The following is a 17,125-nucleotide window of genomic DNA, read 5'->3' as shown; positions in this document are numbered from 1 at the left end:
AAAAAGATATCTTTCAATTAATTATCGCTTTAATTAGTTGATTTAACATTGACATATATTAGTAGATTCAATCGTTGTTCTCGAACAACATATCTGAATGCTCTTAAATAATATCTAAGAATCGATTGTATAAACGATTAGTTATTCTTTTAATACTATAACGAACAAAAGTATACAAAAAGTAATGGAAAATTTTGGGATATTGACACGCGTTCTAATCTAAAAGCTTGGATATAAAACAAAAAGACTAATATTTATTAATTATTTACATATACATATGTATATATATAATTCGACACAGAACGTTTTCACGAATTGGCCAGCAGATCGCACTGCGGTCGATGTAATTTCACTTCTCGTGGTCGAAGGCTTGAGGAAAAATAAAATTCCGAGTAAAACTTCAAAATGGCGCGACTGCTGAGTGTAAACACCCAGTTTTGATGTTAAGTAAAGTGAATTAATCGCGAAGTGTTCGCGTGAAAGTTCGATCGACTGTTACATCCTTTTTGTGTTTCACGGTGTAACAATCAAATTTTACCTGAATGTTCACTGTATCCACGATCGCCCATTCCATACCAGGTAAGTATCGAAATTGTTTGACATTGAAAGTATTTTCTCATTTCATCCAATTTAACCTACTCGCGAATATCTTATTAAAAAGTTTTTTAGAAAACTTATTTTCTCTTGTGAACAGTGTTTATATTGAAATTTTGACAAATTCCGAGCAATTGTAAAGTGATGATGTCCAAACGAATTTTAGAACATCTTTCCCTAAGTGGGACGTTTTTCTATCATAAAATGCAAATTATTTTCTGTGTGATTTACCATGCTTAACATGCAAATCTGTTGCTCTAGTATAGTACGAACGTCTATATTCTTTAGTCTATCTTTAAGTAATGATTTTGGTGACAGAATGTGTATAGAGCTATATGTATAGTTTTGATGCACAAAAATGAAGCTTGGTTAGAAATGGATGAAAGTTTCTGTAATTCTTTTAATATGTCTAGGTAGTAGCACTCATAGGTACATTTATATAAGTATTATAATTTGTACACAGCGAATGTTTATGTACATTCATATACTTGCAACTGTGGATAAATACAACATTGGAGATCTATCTCATTCTTTATTACAGTTTATATATTTTTGTATATAATGTGCAGTATATAATGTATATAATGTGTGTAGATTCTTACATATATAAATTTTTCATAAATGCATATACATTCACAGTTTAATAATCATTGTTAAAATTTGAACAATAAAATACCAAAGAAAACAATATACGCATGTATATTTATTTGAATGATATTACATTCGTAGTACTTTATGGAAGCAGTTTATATATTATCTCATGTAAAATGAATATAAAAAATTTATTAAATTTATTAAATTTATAGAATACCAATATCATGATAAGATCTTTACTATTTGTAGTTGTTTTAGGAAGTGACCCGAACAAGATGACGCAAAAGCGTTGTGCTGGCATGTCACATGTTGGGTAAGTCCTAACGAAATTATTATTTTTTTATTTACCACAATTGCATTCATCAAATACTAGTTTATTAGATACTATTCAAATTATCTTTCACATTTTCTAATTAGTTAAGTTTTATGTTGTTGTGTAATTTTTTATTCAAAATTATTTTTTTAATTTATTAAAACTTAAATACATAATGATTGAGTATACTACATAATGAGTGATTAATTATTATTATCCAAATTAATTCTACATTTTTCAATTAATCAAGCACAAAGCTCTAATTTTCATTCCCAATCTTGCTTACTTCTAGTAATCGAATATCATTAATTATTCTTATTACTTTTATTGTCATTACTATATTATTACTGTGTTTTAAATTATCTTCTTTTTAAATTAATTAATCATTTGATTTTTAAATTAATCAAGTCTTCGTTTTTTATCAAATTTTAATTGTAAAAAAAAAATTAAAGAATGGTAAATAAAATTCTGGGATTCTTAAATATTGATTTATTCTAATTTAATCTAATTTTATTTGTATTAAAAATATTCTGGAATTTTTTATTTCTTAGAAAATATTTTGTAGGAAGGTTTTGTTATTAATGTTTTATTTTTAACAGACAGTGTAATATTTTTGTCGACACATATTGTGAATTGAGGAAATTTTGAGTCGTTCTCGATTAACACGATTCCAAGAAGTATTACAGTGGCAACAATGAGCCGGGCTACGATGTCTGGCACAATGGTAGGCGATTTTCTGGGTTGTCGATGCCCGCTAATATTCGTTCGTACAAGCGGTTGCGACATCGCGCTAGAAACATTTCGTTATCGTAAGTGTTGCATACCTTTACCTCCGTTGTAAACGGTTCTCGAACGTTACAACGCCTTGAAATGGCTCTTTGAACTGGGCATTTGCACGTTAATCGTCTATAAACGATCAGCAGATAAGCTTCTTGTTCATTGAAGCGGTAAATTTGTTCAAAGATGAAAAAGATACTGTGAATAATCATTAGAAACTAAGAATTTTAGTAATACTAATGAAATTCAATATTGATTTTTTAATATAAATATTAATTATTAATAATTTATTTTGTTTTATTAAAATTATATACAATTTTAGATAATTTCTTCAAAATTCTTAAATTTTATTTATTGTAATTTATTCTAATTTAAATTTGTAAAATTAAAAGATTTCCCTTTTCTAGATTTCTTTCCTAGAACTTTAAGACTTTTCCTGGAATACCAAAATTTTGATTTATCCCAATTTAATATAATATTATTTGTATTTAAAAAATTCTAGAATTTTTAAATACCTATATCTTTTTAGGTTTCCGCGATATGAAAGTAAGATTTCCTGATTTCTTGAAATGACATAGCAAATTAGTATTCCGTGATTAATTTTATATAAAAATTTATTAGGAAGGCGTTATAGCCGTTTCAGCCGTATAATCGTTTTAACACAAAAAGATTGCAAGCTGTAATTGTTTATGTTTATACAAAGTTTGCCCTCTAGCTCATATGCCGCTACAGTTATTTTTCTTGGGAAAAGGAAGTTATGCAAAGAAAAATAAAAATGTAATACCGCTTAAATCACAAATCACTTATAAAGAAAATCATACCGATATTATATAAATGTCTATTACATAAAATATACATTATCTGAAACGATAACTACAGCAATGATTCGATGTAATAACTTACTTCCTTCGGTGGCTCTCATTAGCCTGTCTCCTTTTATTCTAATAATTCGTTTCATCTGTCTAATAAGTAACACAATAGGCAAACAAAGTTTCCTATTAGAATATTGCTATCTGTCGTCTTGATAGGATTGGAAACTACAAATTTTCATTTCTTTTCATTTGGTTATCCAAATGAAACCAGTTTCACTTGATGGGCAGGTCGATTGAGTGAAAAGATCAAGGAAATTCTCCCGAAAGAAAATCACGAGCATTATTGCAAATCTTTCACAGAGGAGAGATAGCGCGGAACCTCTGAATCTTCTATGGAATTTCATAAGACAATCGTAGGAGTTCTAAGTCCGCGACATTGCACAAAAATTTCAAATCCTCTACAAATCAAAATGCACCACAGAAGCGCTAAATTATTTAATGAATCTTTCCAAGAGAATTAAAAAATAATGAGAAAAATTTAAGAAAAAATCCTACAAAAGCTCCAAACCCCCTAGGAGAAGCTAAAATCAAAGAAGATACCAAAAATTCTATTTTCTCTAGAATAATCTTCAAAATCTTCTAAAAAAAGAGAGAAAGAAAAACAAGACCAAAGAAATCTCCAAAGTTCCACCTTCTCCGCGAACATCATCGTTCAAACTGTTCTCCATTGCGACTTCACACCGGCAGGAGCGATCCTGATCCTGGTCGTCCTCCTCGTGAGCATGTAGCGTGCGGAACGAGGACGATGCATCCCGGTTAAAAGTCATGCTTTACACAGTGGCTGTGTTCCGCGGCTCTCTGGTGGGAGAAGTGATAGTCCTTACCGGGGTATAGCACAGCGGCACATTATGCGGCTATGGTGGAATCAGTCACTGGCGAGTTGTGGGTGGTGACTAGTCGGCGACCCATCCGTCCGAGTAGGAACGTGCTTCCGCGTTTTCGTTCCTTTCGTTTCGTTTCGTCTCAACCGTACCGAAAATCGCGATCAAAAACATCGATCCGTCGATCGATCGTCTCAAGTTACTCTCGAGCACGTGCCGTCGCGTTGCCTCGCTTCTTTCACCATAGTATTTTCTTTCTCAGAGTATCTCGAATCGTTTCATGGTTTTGGACGTCCGGACGAAATATAATATACGTAAATATATGAACTAAACGTTTCTTTTCAATTATGGAAGATTGTTCATCGACGGTGAAAGTGCGACGGTGAAGTTGTAATCGTGGCGGGATTAATTATGAGAAAGGTTTGGACGGCTTGGATTTGAACTTCTGCAGTTTGATGGAGGTTTGGAGATTTCGTGAGTCGTGGGGTTGTCGGAGGTGCATTTGAATATGTGAGGATTCTTTCGTGGGAGACTCGTGCCTTGTTTGGCTTTGGTGGAGCTGAAGATTCTGATGGGATTGAGATTTGTATTTTGTGTGGAATATTCGCGAGTTAGTGCTGTTGATCGAGAAGATTCTTCGAACAGGCAAACGTACTCTCTTTGATGAACATTATTTTGAAAGCAAAGAGTAAAAATAAAACTTTGTTATTTACGTTTGGAATAAGATCGATCGAGAAGATTCCTTGAGTAAGATGGAAAAATATTCCCTTTGCTGAAGAAGGCTTTATTATTTGCATTTACTGGAAGAAGTAATATTACCCTGATTACTGGAACTAATCTCGCAAGGCGTTTGGTCGATTGTCATATGACAAAGCTGGAGTTGAATTTCTGTTTCAAAAATCGAACCACAATTTATCGAGAAGAAGTCGAGCCGGGTCTCCCCATCGGTTCTAATGGAGCCAGGAACGAGAATCTCAGATGAAACTTTGTCTGTAATAATGGATGTCATTCAAGGGTCAATGGTGTAGATTACTTGGTTCTCACGACGTTCGAGTGAAAATATTTTGTCTGCAAAATGACACCAAAGTTGCCAATATTGAACAATGTTCGTTCCATCGAGTTGTTTTTTATTCTCATCGAAGCTTCCTGTAATCGTGCCAGAAATTGGACCCTTACTGAACTTTAAGTGAAAACTGGATCAGTATTCTGAATAATCCAGTTAAAAATCCAAACTTTGCAGTTTTTATGCAAATTTTTACAGAAATCTGTCTATTGTCAAAATATTCGTTGTTGAAATAGCAACTTTGGATTACGGTTTCCAAATAGATATCAAGTTACTAGAAAAGCTGAAGATTTCGTGTATCTTGAAGAACAGAGGAGATCCTTCGCAATAGCGTTGTCCAAACACTCGAAATAATTAAAAAAATCATCGACTCAACATTTTATGGAAATGACTATTTATCACTGAAATATCCATCGTGGAAGTGCAACACCGAATTAATATCCAAGTATAATTAATAATAATATAATTATTATTGCAAAAGTGGAGATTCAAAATATGTTGAAATATAGCTGAAGAGTTCCAGCTCGAGGATTGAATAAAATTCATCAAATATTCCAGATACTGTTATAGAGCCATGTACTCAACTTTTCACAGAAGTAACTATCTCTTGTTAGAATATTTCTTGTTAAGAATGCAACTTTGAACAAGTCAATGTATAATTACATTTAGTTACAGCAAAATCTGAAGATTTTAACTATCCTGAAGAATGAGACTTTTCGCAACAACATTGAGCAAAACAGTTATTGCATCATCGAAGAAATATTTATGACTGGAAATTCAACTTTGAAAAGTTGCTTAAAATTACAGAGAAGTCGAAGACTCAGAGTATCTTGAAAAACAGAACAAATAATAAGTTTGAAATATCCACGATAGTATTGCTGGAAAAGCTGGAATAAAGGTTGGAGGAGGCACGGATAATTCCTGCGCGCGTCACCCATAAATACCTGTTGGATCTCTGGAAAAAAGTCACTGGGGATATCTACGAGCAACAGGCCTGGAATATCTGGCAGAGACAGGCCCGCCGCGTCGCTGTGAACCGGGTGTAAAGTATCAAAGATTCGTCGAGCATAGATCTCTGCTAGAACCAGATGACGAGAAGATAACCCTGGCCAAGGTGAACGAACGGTCTCCACTTTTCCCATTCGAATCTTCCAATCCAATACGAATTACACATCAATGGAATTGCCATAAAGATGATCATTGAATTCTTACCAATGAAACTGTTACAAAAATCATAAAATAAAATAATTTTATCAAAAGCTCGATACAGTAGAAAGGATTTTCTACTTTGAAAATTGAAGCCACCAATGAAATTCCTTTGAAAATCGTCGAATAAAATCACAAAAGAATTCTGTTCTTGGAAAAATCATTTGTTGCAAAAATCATAAAATAAAGTTACGAAAATTTGGTACAATAAGAAGCGTCGAAAGATTCAGAGATGAAAGTTATAAAAGTGGTAAAATAAAATTGCAATAACTCGATATAGCGGTAAAGATGAGACTTCTGCAATAAGTCGTGTAACTATAAAAGTAAAATTGAGTGAAACTCCACATAGTAAGAAGGATATTTTTGAAAAACTATACAAAATAACGTGTGATGATTTTAGATTGCAAGAAGTTGGAAGGAATTATAATGAAAGAAATTTGTAAGATTGTCGATGAGAAGAGCATGCGTTTCGAGTTGAAGCTGAGAGTAGACTAGCTTTGGACTGTAAGAGAACTGTGGAAGATCCAGGTAATCCCTGTGGACACTTCCTGTGCAATCTGTGGGCCATCTCGAGATTTCGCGATAACCGGAGGAATACATGGAGTAAAATTTCTTTTAAACTGACCACGTAGAATCTCGTACTGAGATTAGAGGTAGCAAGATGATGAACTGATTTAACAACCTTTATGAACAATTTCAGTCTACTGTACGTGGTTGTGAGATTCAACTGTGACAACTGACTTTTCATAATTTGATCGAGGATTCAGGGATATTGTCTTGAGGATTCCAACGCAACAGATGATTGAGAAATATATGTAGGTTCTAGAACTTTATAAGCAAGATTATCGCTGATGTCAGATAGAAACTTTCAGTAAAAGCTCAGCATAAATCCATGATTAATGAACACTCTATGAATAATCCAGAAATGAGTCTGATGTCTGTAATCTTTGTAGAAGTCGAAAGAAATATTTTAGAATTAACACTGTAACGCTAAATCTCTGGATAACAGAAAAATGCTGTAACTTCGGCATTCCCAAGACTCAGAATAATAATTACCAATCAGCTTACAGAAAAGTCTTTAATAATTAACGAAAATTTGTCACCAAAACCATACAGTACGCCGGAGGAATTTAAAATAGCGAGAAAGTTTTATTACTGTTAAGACTGTGAAGAAATCTTTATTATTATTCAAAGACTTAGTGCTCGAAATGAATATTTAACAACTTCTACATGAACTAAACGAAATAGAATTTCACTATCCAACACAATAAACCCTAAAGCCATGAAACACTGACGAATGAAATATCTTCGTTCAATAATTATACCGTTCAAAATGAATATTTAATATTTATCACACCAATTAAATGAACTGATATTCTGCTACCCAATACAGTAAACTCTAAAAGCATAAAATAGTGGTAAATCTAAAAACATGTTTATCCTCGTTCAGTAACTCAGTGCTCAAGATGAATACTTAATATTCATTATATGAATTAAACGAACTAAATAATTCTACTGCTTTAATATAGTTCAAACTTTAAAAACTTAAAATAGTGGCAAGTTAAACTAATTTTTATCGTCGTTTTATGTGGATATCTAATACTCTTTATACGAACTAAATGAAGTAACATTTTCTGGGAGGTGTTCGGTACGAGTTTTCGGTGTTGATCACAGTGGCAAAAAGGCCGACAAAATAGAGTACCCTGGTGGTAGCGGTATGTATGGGGGCGGGACGGGTGGTGGCGGGTATGGGGTAGGTTTGGGCCCAGGAGCGGGTCCATCGCATTACATACCCTCCGCCACGTCCGTCGGCTACCAATTGCCGCCCCCGCCGCCTCCGCCGGCGTGTCCCAGCGCCGGAGGTCAGCTGCTCTCTTACGGGCCTAACCTGTCGCCCCATCATATGCAACAGACCCATGGGGACGCGCAACAGTCGAAAAGAAGGAGGTAACTTGTGTATTTCGATTTTTTTCTTACATTCCTTTGGGGCGCCGGATTTTAATTCTGCTACGATCCTCGAATTTTAATACTCGAGTCTCTATCATGTTAGCGACGAGAAGGATTTATAGCGTTTCAAGAAAATGTTCGACGTAAAATTGAGACGAAGAAACGTTCCAGCGACGATTTTTTTCGGATTTTAATCGAATTTGAAATATTATTTAATGTCAAGAAACAACATCGGGTCGGAAATGATGGAAAGAACGTAGTTGAGTTAAGACGAGTGTGAGAAGGGCTTAAGAGTGTTGAAGATTAGCTGTCGAGTGGAAAACAAATTTTAATCTGTTTAATGTGTTGTAGTTTGGCTTTTAATTCGTTTGTAATTAAGAGAGATCAGAGATAATCTTGATGGATAGGTGGCTTGATTTTGCGGACGGAATGAAGTTAATATTTTCAGTTACGTAGGTTAGTTCTTTGAGTATTTAGTATGTTCATTGTTAGAATTTTCGTTGAAGAAATAGGCTGTTTTCTTAAAAAAAAGAAACCGCGCAGTTCGGCGTAATCGATATAGAATAGTTATAATTAGCACGAGAAGATGGCCAAGTGAATTCTTGACCCATATGCTTATGAAGCTGCCTTGGTCTGGTCTTCTCTTTGATTAAAAAGATGCGGCCTTATAAAAAGAAACGCTGCATCTTTCCTTTAAACAAAGAACTTGCATTGTGTTACAATATCATTATGTGAATCACTTCCACTATATACTTCAACTCATGATTTGCTTACTAACACTCTAATTTCCAACACCTTGATATGCCGTCTGTAGAAAGATTTAGAAAAATCAATCGAATACATAATCGCTAAATCCCTTTGACTTTTTACGATTGAATTTTTCTTTTCTCACGACGAAAAAAATGACGATTAATTATATCTTTCTAACAGGAAGAAGAATAGGAATTCGCAATTGTTATTAACGAGTTGTTTCACAACAATGCAGCGTTATTAGAATAAAATAAAATAATACCTAAAAATATTTATGCAACTATTGACCATTCGGCGGTATAATAAAATGAAGGTTTTAGAACGAACAATTTTGAAAATAATTATACATTTCTTTATCCTCAAGATTTCTTGTATTTCTAATATTAGGGAAAAGAAATGACTGAATTGAAATAATTACAAATAATATTACGACACATTAAATCTCAACTCCATAGAAACTTCTATTCCGCTAATTCTATCGGAAATTCCAACAAGAAACGACTACATTCTCGGATCTATTAACAACTCATTCCTTTTTCTATCTGTTTAGTTTATCTCTCCTCAAATCGTTCTCGATAGAAAACACGTGGTCAAGTGAGTACCAGGACATGAATTCTAAATTGTAAATGACTATTCTGCATGTTTAACGAAGGAAATAAAGTAAAGAAGGAGGGAAAAAGAATGAGATCGGAAAGGACAAGAGAGACTGGCAAAAGAATTCCAAGCTATGCTGCGTCGTGTTCGATCTAGTTTCACGTTGAAATCGTGACCGTTGTTCTCGCAATTGCTTATTGAAATTGAGAGAGGCAAGCGTGTGTTAGCGGTCATGGATTCGCTATTCCCTTAAATCAATAGCCCACGGGGGATACTTCTGCGGTTACCGTTCGGGAATTTCTTCTATCAGACCATTACCGTGTCGATTTATGCCAGATAGATCGGACAATGAGGATTATCGCGAAAGTAATCCGGATTTCTAACTGAACCACTTCGAGGATTACTCTACGTGTGTCCTTTCAGCGAATTTTTATCCTTTCTAGTTCGAAGTATTATCAATTTTCTTTCGTTTCTTTTTTCGGTGGAAGAGGGGGATTTTTATATTTACATTATGATGGAACATGATCCGAACAAAAGTTAAAGAGATATTGGAAAAATGAGACAAGTCTTATTGTTAGCGAAGGAAAGTTTAGTTCTCTCTTTTTCTGTTCTATGAATTCTTTTAGAGTATACAATAGTTTCAAGTTTTGCCATTTTTCTTCCTTCCTTTTGTTATACTTTTATAAAAACTCTGGTGGAAATTTGGAGAAAAGATTAGAAGAGTATTGTAAGTAAGTATCATATAAAAAAAGGAAACAGGAAGTGGAGGTTTGGTAAAGGTAATATTAATCTTCTTCTCTGTTCTATGTTAGTCCATTTGCAGAATTTCGTTGGTTTCTACATTTCATTTTTGTCGAGTCATCTAAACGATTAACAAATCCAACATTAAAATCGAATTGTTTAAATCGATCAAAATCATTAACCGTCTCTAAAACATCTATGTGCTATCGAAACTATACGACTTTGCTATCTAAAACTTCCGAAATTTCTCAATTTGACCTCCTTAATCCACATTGATCGTTGATACGTTCGCAAACCTATTAAAATGAGTTAAATATGATCAATGCCTTGTATTTGATTGCAATCGTTTCCTCAAACTCTGAACAATCAAACACTCGAGTAAAATTAAAATCGCCCTGTTATCTCTGAAATTAATCAAAACTCGATTAATATTTTAAGAAAGTATTAAATCTACAAAATCGATCTATTTTGATGATGAAACAGGAAACTCGAAATCGTGGAAAGAACAATGTAAGATAAGAGGACAGAATCATAAGAGACGATTGAAAGGAGTGCCTTAATTGGCCAAGTGAACTTTGATACGGACGACGATCATCGAAATAGCATCGTCGAATGCCGAGTTTCTACATGAGAATTATCACGTACCGTGTTATCAGTGACAAAACAGTCCCGTCGTATTGGTAATAATTTCGCGTGGTTTGACGATTGGCCAGAAACGGTAGCTACTACTGTTGTTTTTGAATCGAGATAGTTGGATTATCGGCCAAATCCGCGTAAAAACAGCGTGGACCGTCGTAAAATCGCTTTACCGTCATCACGTGGACGGAAACATAGAATAGATAGCGAATTTGAAAACGTATTTACAGTGCACTAATACCATGTTACTCTGGTATTTTTATTCTTCTCTTCTTTTATTTCATCTTTTTCTCGTCTTATTTTTAACAAGGATTTCTTATTTAACATGTTTACCGTGACTGTGGTCATCGGTTATGATTACGTCGGTTACCAAATTTTGTTAGAACGATTAAAACGAAATAAATTTCATGGACTAACAAATTTCCAGCGATGCGACTGACTTATATACTATATTGTGAGAGAAAATGTGCAGATAGAATATAATATTTTGCAGAAACTAATCAACGTTAAAAGATTAGGAAGTACTGTACTATTTGTCAAATGTGTTATTCGAATAAATTTGCGAGAAAGGAAATTTCAACGGCTAAGAATATGAACTGATAACTTTTAAAGCGGTTTTAATCGCTTTGCTACCTTTTTCGTATCTTTAACGCTTGCGATACCTAAATTCAGCTATTCAAATTCTCTAAACAAATGATAAAGTCTTCTGGTCTATATAGAAATTTTTCTTTACATTATCGCAATTTTTGTAATTCTTATTGTTTCATATTTCTCCTCCTATTTACTATGCTTACCTATTTTTTTTAATTAATCCACTCTTTACAATCTTCTTAATATTTTCCAAATCTTCTCTCATTTCTACACCATCATAAAAAAAATCATAAAAAGTAACATTACTTAAGTGAACACAATTAAATTTTTTCCAATGTGATCTTTAACCTACAACGTGTCGAACATAATACTTGTAGATGGTATGTAAACAGTTTATTACAAGATCGGCAAATTTTTACAATGATATCCAAAACACGTCGGTTGGACGGATTATAAATAATGTCACGTTTTGGCGGAAGTAAATTGCTTCATTATTGTACAATGTCTTGTGTAACCAACGGCAGAGTTCATTATATATACAAAAGGACTAAAAAACGAATGTGCGTACGCGTACGACTTCCTCATACTTCGGCCCCCCGATACCTCCGGAGTTATAATGTTTATTCCGTGACTGTTTTTCAATCAACGCGATATCGTTTCTACGAAATCTTTTCCCCGTTTAATTTCCGTTTGATCAAAACGAAAGCACAGAATTTTATACGGCATAAATAGCACATAAAATTGATTTATCAAATTAATTATCGAAATTAATTAATTGAATGAATGAAATTATGTAATTGAACGAATGAAATTAATTTATGAAATTATGTAACTTAATAAATGGAATTAATTTATGAAATTGATTGTAACATGTAATTGATTAAATGCAATTAATTTCATCCGATACAGAAGACCAGAAAGGGTATCGAAATGGAAAAAGGAACAGACCAAAGAAACGAAGATGATTAAGAAACATCAGGCGACATTTTAGTCTGAAAATATTTCGCAGGAATACTAATGTGTTAATTCAAAAAAATTGCAAGAAATTTGACGAAGTTACAAATTTACCCCTAGTCTCGTTCCTTTTTCTAAATTAATTTCATTTATTCAAAACCACCTCAGAAAGAGGAAACCGAGCAGAAAAAGAAGATAAACGAAGAACACGAAATACGAAAGAGGAACATCGGATAACCCGTTTCGCTTTCCAGCTATTGCTATTTTCTATCTTCACACGTCGACAACAGGGGTATAAAGATCCCTTTGTTGGAAACGAAAAGAGACCCTGAACAGCGGTAGCCGAGCATTGGCATTTCTACGATCGCGTAAAAACTCGATCTATCGAAAGGGCAGTCGTTGCCGGTGGTAGAGCCGTGAAAGGGGCTTTTTTTTCCCTGCCGCCACCGCTGCCGCCTCCGCGATCCTCCACGCGGTTTTTCCATCGTCTGGCCATTATCCTCGCCGGTTTATTCTCACTTTCGTCGAATCCGACCGAGTCACGCTCCATCGACTTCTTCCTCCTCCTCCTCCTCCTCTTCTTCTTCTTCCTGTTCCTCGTCTTCTTCGTCAACTACTGTTCCCGGACATTCTTACGGTTAGCCGCGTCACGAACGAATCTTCTCGTAGCCTTGATGATGTATCAGTCGGGGATCTGGCTAGTTTTTACGAGATCATCGTTGTCTCTCGACCATCTCAAAGAGATGGCACGAGAAGTGATTTGATTTTCCATGGATTGCGATTCGTTTCTGTTTCTCCGTTTCGTTCTTCTTCCTGTTTCTTTTCTGTGTGATGTTCTTTTATAATTCTTTAATGAGCGTTCTAATCTGTTAACTGGGTCGTTTCTTAGTCTAATACTCTTTCGGAAAAGGAATTTAAAGCGGAAATCTGGTGGAAAGCTAAGCCAAATCATACTGTGCTAGACTGAGACTTATTTGATATATTAAAATAGAAATGAACAACAAGATAGAAACTAGAGTCTTGCGTGAGTATAAAAACAATTTTTAACTATCTCCTAAACCTAATCGAAACAAATTTAAGGTAAATTTGATGTGAGCTATTGATATAAGAAAAAGAGAATAGCAATATTTTGATATGTTAGATCACCATATGTTGATATATGAAATACTAGTCGTTAAGCAAACTCCAGCATTTCATATATTTATAATTTGCCTCGAATACTAAAATAGTATACCTTCATTTATGACATTTTAAGACAATGTGATATTAATTACCAATATCTACCAAGGATAGAGATAACACTCAAAGGGATAGCGTAAATCAACACTATACCAAAAGAAGAAAAATTGTTACTTATAATACGTACCGGTATACTTTTATAGTAAAAGATATTAATTTTCTACTTAAAATACATTTGTATGCTGTTTATTACCTAAGCTTATAATGAGCGAAAGCCTAACACAAGAATAATAATGGAAGGAAAATATTAACCGTTAAGCTTGATAAAAGATCAGAAGGGATTACAAAAGAATACATTTAAGAAGAAGAAACCACTTAACATTTTTCATAAACTCTTACCTTTTAAATAATGCATCAATAAATACATTAATCATCGTTCAAATAAATAAACCTGCACTTTTCAATGAATGGAGCTTCGCTTTCGATTAAAGAGTTAAATCTAAAATAAATTGGATCTTATGCAACAATTTAATATTTAGATTGAACCATTAAAATAAATTTTCTTCGGTTGGTACGATATTTGTAACAATGATTCTTTGTTGAGATTTTAATTCGCGTATGTTAGACGCAGGAATTATTCGTCTGTAATACGTTAATTTTGCTGAACAATCATGGCTCGTATGAAGATGCGTGTCGATACACGTTGTATGACATAAATATGCATTACGCGGTGCGTTTAGCGAGCGTTACTAATAAGCAGTTAATTATGAACGAAAATAATAAGCACGGCCGCCTCAATCTTGAAACATACTTTTCTCGTCGTCTGTTCATCCGGTTCAACGACTCCTCGAGAGAAAAGCGTCTATTGTGAATTAGATGATATATTGAACGATTTGTTATCATATTAATTAGATAAAGTTTTTATTTAGGATTTCGTATACAATTACGAAAGATAAAGATAGATTTCTTTAAATTAAACATTTTTTTAATATCAACACTCGTAGGAAATTTAAACGTAAAACATCTACCTGATGCTATAACACGGAAAAATATAAAAAAATATTCATTATGACGTTCAATGCACATAACAAATTTGTATTTACATTCGATTTCTTTGATTCCGTTCATAAAAATATGAATATACAGAAATAGTCCATCAATAAGAGCAATGAATAAATATTACGCGTATAAATAAATAATGTATATATAAATAAAGAAACCAAACTTTTCAATGAAATTCAAAGTTTATTTTAAAAAAGGTACAGCAAGTTGTTCAATCAAAATGTATTTCGCCGTTGCTTTCTATAACTTTGAGTCATCTATCAGGTAAGTGATGAATTGCATGGTGGAAAAATGCTACGTCTTTAGGCAAGATCCAATCGTCAAGTGATTTTTGTGTCTGATCTTCTAATTGAAAGTGGGTATCGGACAAGGCGCGTTGCATCCGACAATTAGTAATCCGAAGGAGTAATGTCTAGCGAATAAGCTGGCTGCTGCAAGACGTGCGGAGCAAGACTCATTATGACGTCTTTCATAGTAGAAGCAATGTGTGGTCCATCGTCGTCACGCAGCAATTTCACAGAACGTCCTTCTTTTTTGGTGCTAATTTGTCATGAGGTGATGTTGCCAAAATCCGCAATCACTTAGTTGTCAACCTAATAGATAGATCAAAGTCATAAAAAGCAGCGATATTTTGATCGTACAGTTTGTGGTATTTTTCTTTTAAACTTAGACTTTGAATTTCATTAAAAAGATTAAATTATTCGTTTGTATATTTAATATAATATCAAGTACATCGCAGATTAGATGTCTGCCGTCGATGGTGAAAAATGACTAAATGTAGAATAAAAGTGTATATATAAAATATAGAAATTGAAAATAAATTAAGAGATATGTAAGATTTAAAATTTACTAAAGTTCATCATGTATCAGTATGAAATTTTCTGTTATCCTCCATTATTGTATACCGTCCTAAAAACAACAGGGCCGAGGCGAAGAATTCTCGAGTGGTTAGGATGTTACGTAACGTAATGATCTGGTAATCGGCCGCGTGAATTCGCGAACGGCCACAAATCTCTACTACGTGACGAATTCCGCGAGCAACGGGTTTTGTTTGGTCGACGCGTACCACGTTAAGCTGGTTGGCATTAGGCGGACAGCTCGTGGCTATCATCGGAACAGCTTGTGTTTCCTGCATCGTATTTAAGAGGAATCCACCGATAACACTATCCAGCACAGATTCTTCTCGTTGAATTTTTATCGTTCTCTGATAATCCTCCTTCAAGGCTTCTTCGCGTAAATATATTCCATTTTACTCTTTAGTAAATTTGTGTACGTTATTTGAATAATAGCGATTATTTATCGTTTGAATCTATCTTTAATTATCATTTTGTCGAAAAGTTTCTTATTCTTAAGAGAAAAATACGGAAGAGTCTTACGATTAAGAGTTTCATTCTTGTATCAAATTCTTCCCCCAAAGCAATACGAATCTTCTTATACGTTAAAAGGAGAACGAGACTGGGATATAAAAATTCAAAGACCATAACGTAGTTAAGAAAGCTTGTTACATAGATAGCAACTCTTCTTTCTCCAAACGATGTTCAGAACAGAGTGAAACTTCATTAATTACATCCCCTCTTAAAAACAACCGACCACCCACTAATTAAAAAACTTTTCACCCGGCAACCAAAATGTGGCCTAAACAGCCTGGAAAGTGGCGTAATCGTTCTTAAACGAGCGTGTAATAACAAAAATGAGAGAAAAGAGCGAGATTATGGGTAGAAAGTGGGAGCTAGAGTCGATAGAGCAGTTACACGGTGCATGAACAGGGTGGTAGCAAACGTTCGGCCGGCAATTAAGCGGATCTCCCTCTAATTTCCTCTTCCTTTTTGCGTTTTGGTCGCGTGACTTTCCGCTCGAGGCGAGCCCCCTATACTTGTATCGGAAACAACAATAAGAGTTTCCTCAGCCGTGAGAATGTTCCCCTTCATCGTCGTTTTCGTTCCATTCTACCGTGAAGCTCAAACCCCGATTCTCGTCCACTCACATTGTATCTTTCGTCGCGGTCCGGACGACCTAAAACGACCCAGAAATTTTCTGGCAACCGATGAAAATCCACCCTTCGCGCGAACGTGCGCTCCGATGCTTTCTTCTCCCTTTTTGTTTCCTGTGATTCTATTGTTGCCTGGAAGTAATTCCATTCGTCGAACCGTTCCGCTATGATTAACGAACTGAAACGATCCAGATAAATTGCTCTATTTTTGCTACGTTTTTATCGAGCAAAAAGCAAGAGAGGAGAGTGTGAGGAGATTTTGGTAAGAGGTGGAAAGAGGCGTGAGTGATCGGTTCATTGAATTCGAGGGTGAGAGTTCCTGTGAGGGTGCAACAGGTATTGGAGCGATGTTGATGACATTGATTCTGACGAATACTCTCTGACAAGTTTTTTAATGTACAGTGGCTATAGATAGTATTGATATACCATTGTATTTATTAT

General features: G+C 34.4%; 1 protein-coding gene across 8 annotated transcripts in view; it reads left to right on the top strand.

Moving 5' to 3' along the window:
- Window positions 1-344: 344 nt before the first annotated feature.
- The window catches only part of LOC100647973 (aryl hydrocarbon receptor nuclear translocator homolog), a 46,834-nt gene continuing 30,053 nt past the window's right edge, over window positions 345-17,125 (top strand). For 2 of the 8 annotated variants that reach the window (XM_020864280.2, XM_020864281.2), the window contains exon 1: window positions 4,038-8,187. In XM_020864280.2, coding sequence (XP_020719939.2) covers window positions 7,958-8,187 — 230 coding nt within the window. In that variant the 5' untranslated portion in view covers window positions 4,038-7,957. Of the gene's footprint in view, window positions 580-1,437; window positions 1,502-4,037; window positions 8,188-17,125 lie in introns of those variants that run through there. The other 6 variants (XM_020864282.2, XM_020864279.2, XM_012311118.3 and 3 more) reach the window with 5 other exon arrangements.

This window comes from Bombus terrestris, chromosome 8, assembly GCF_910591885.1.
Source record: "Bombus terrestris chromosome 8, iyBomTerr1.2, whole genome shotgun sequence".
In the NCBI taxonomy this organism is placed as follows: domain Eukaryota; kingdom Metazoa; phylum Arthropoda; class Insecta; order Hymenoptera; family Apidae; genus Bombus; species Bombus terrestris.
Note: the sequence above shows the minus strand (reverse complement) of the source record. Positions and strands in the feature narration are given on the sequence as shown.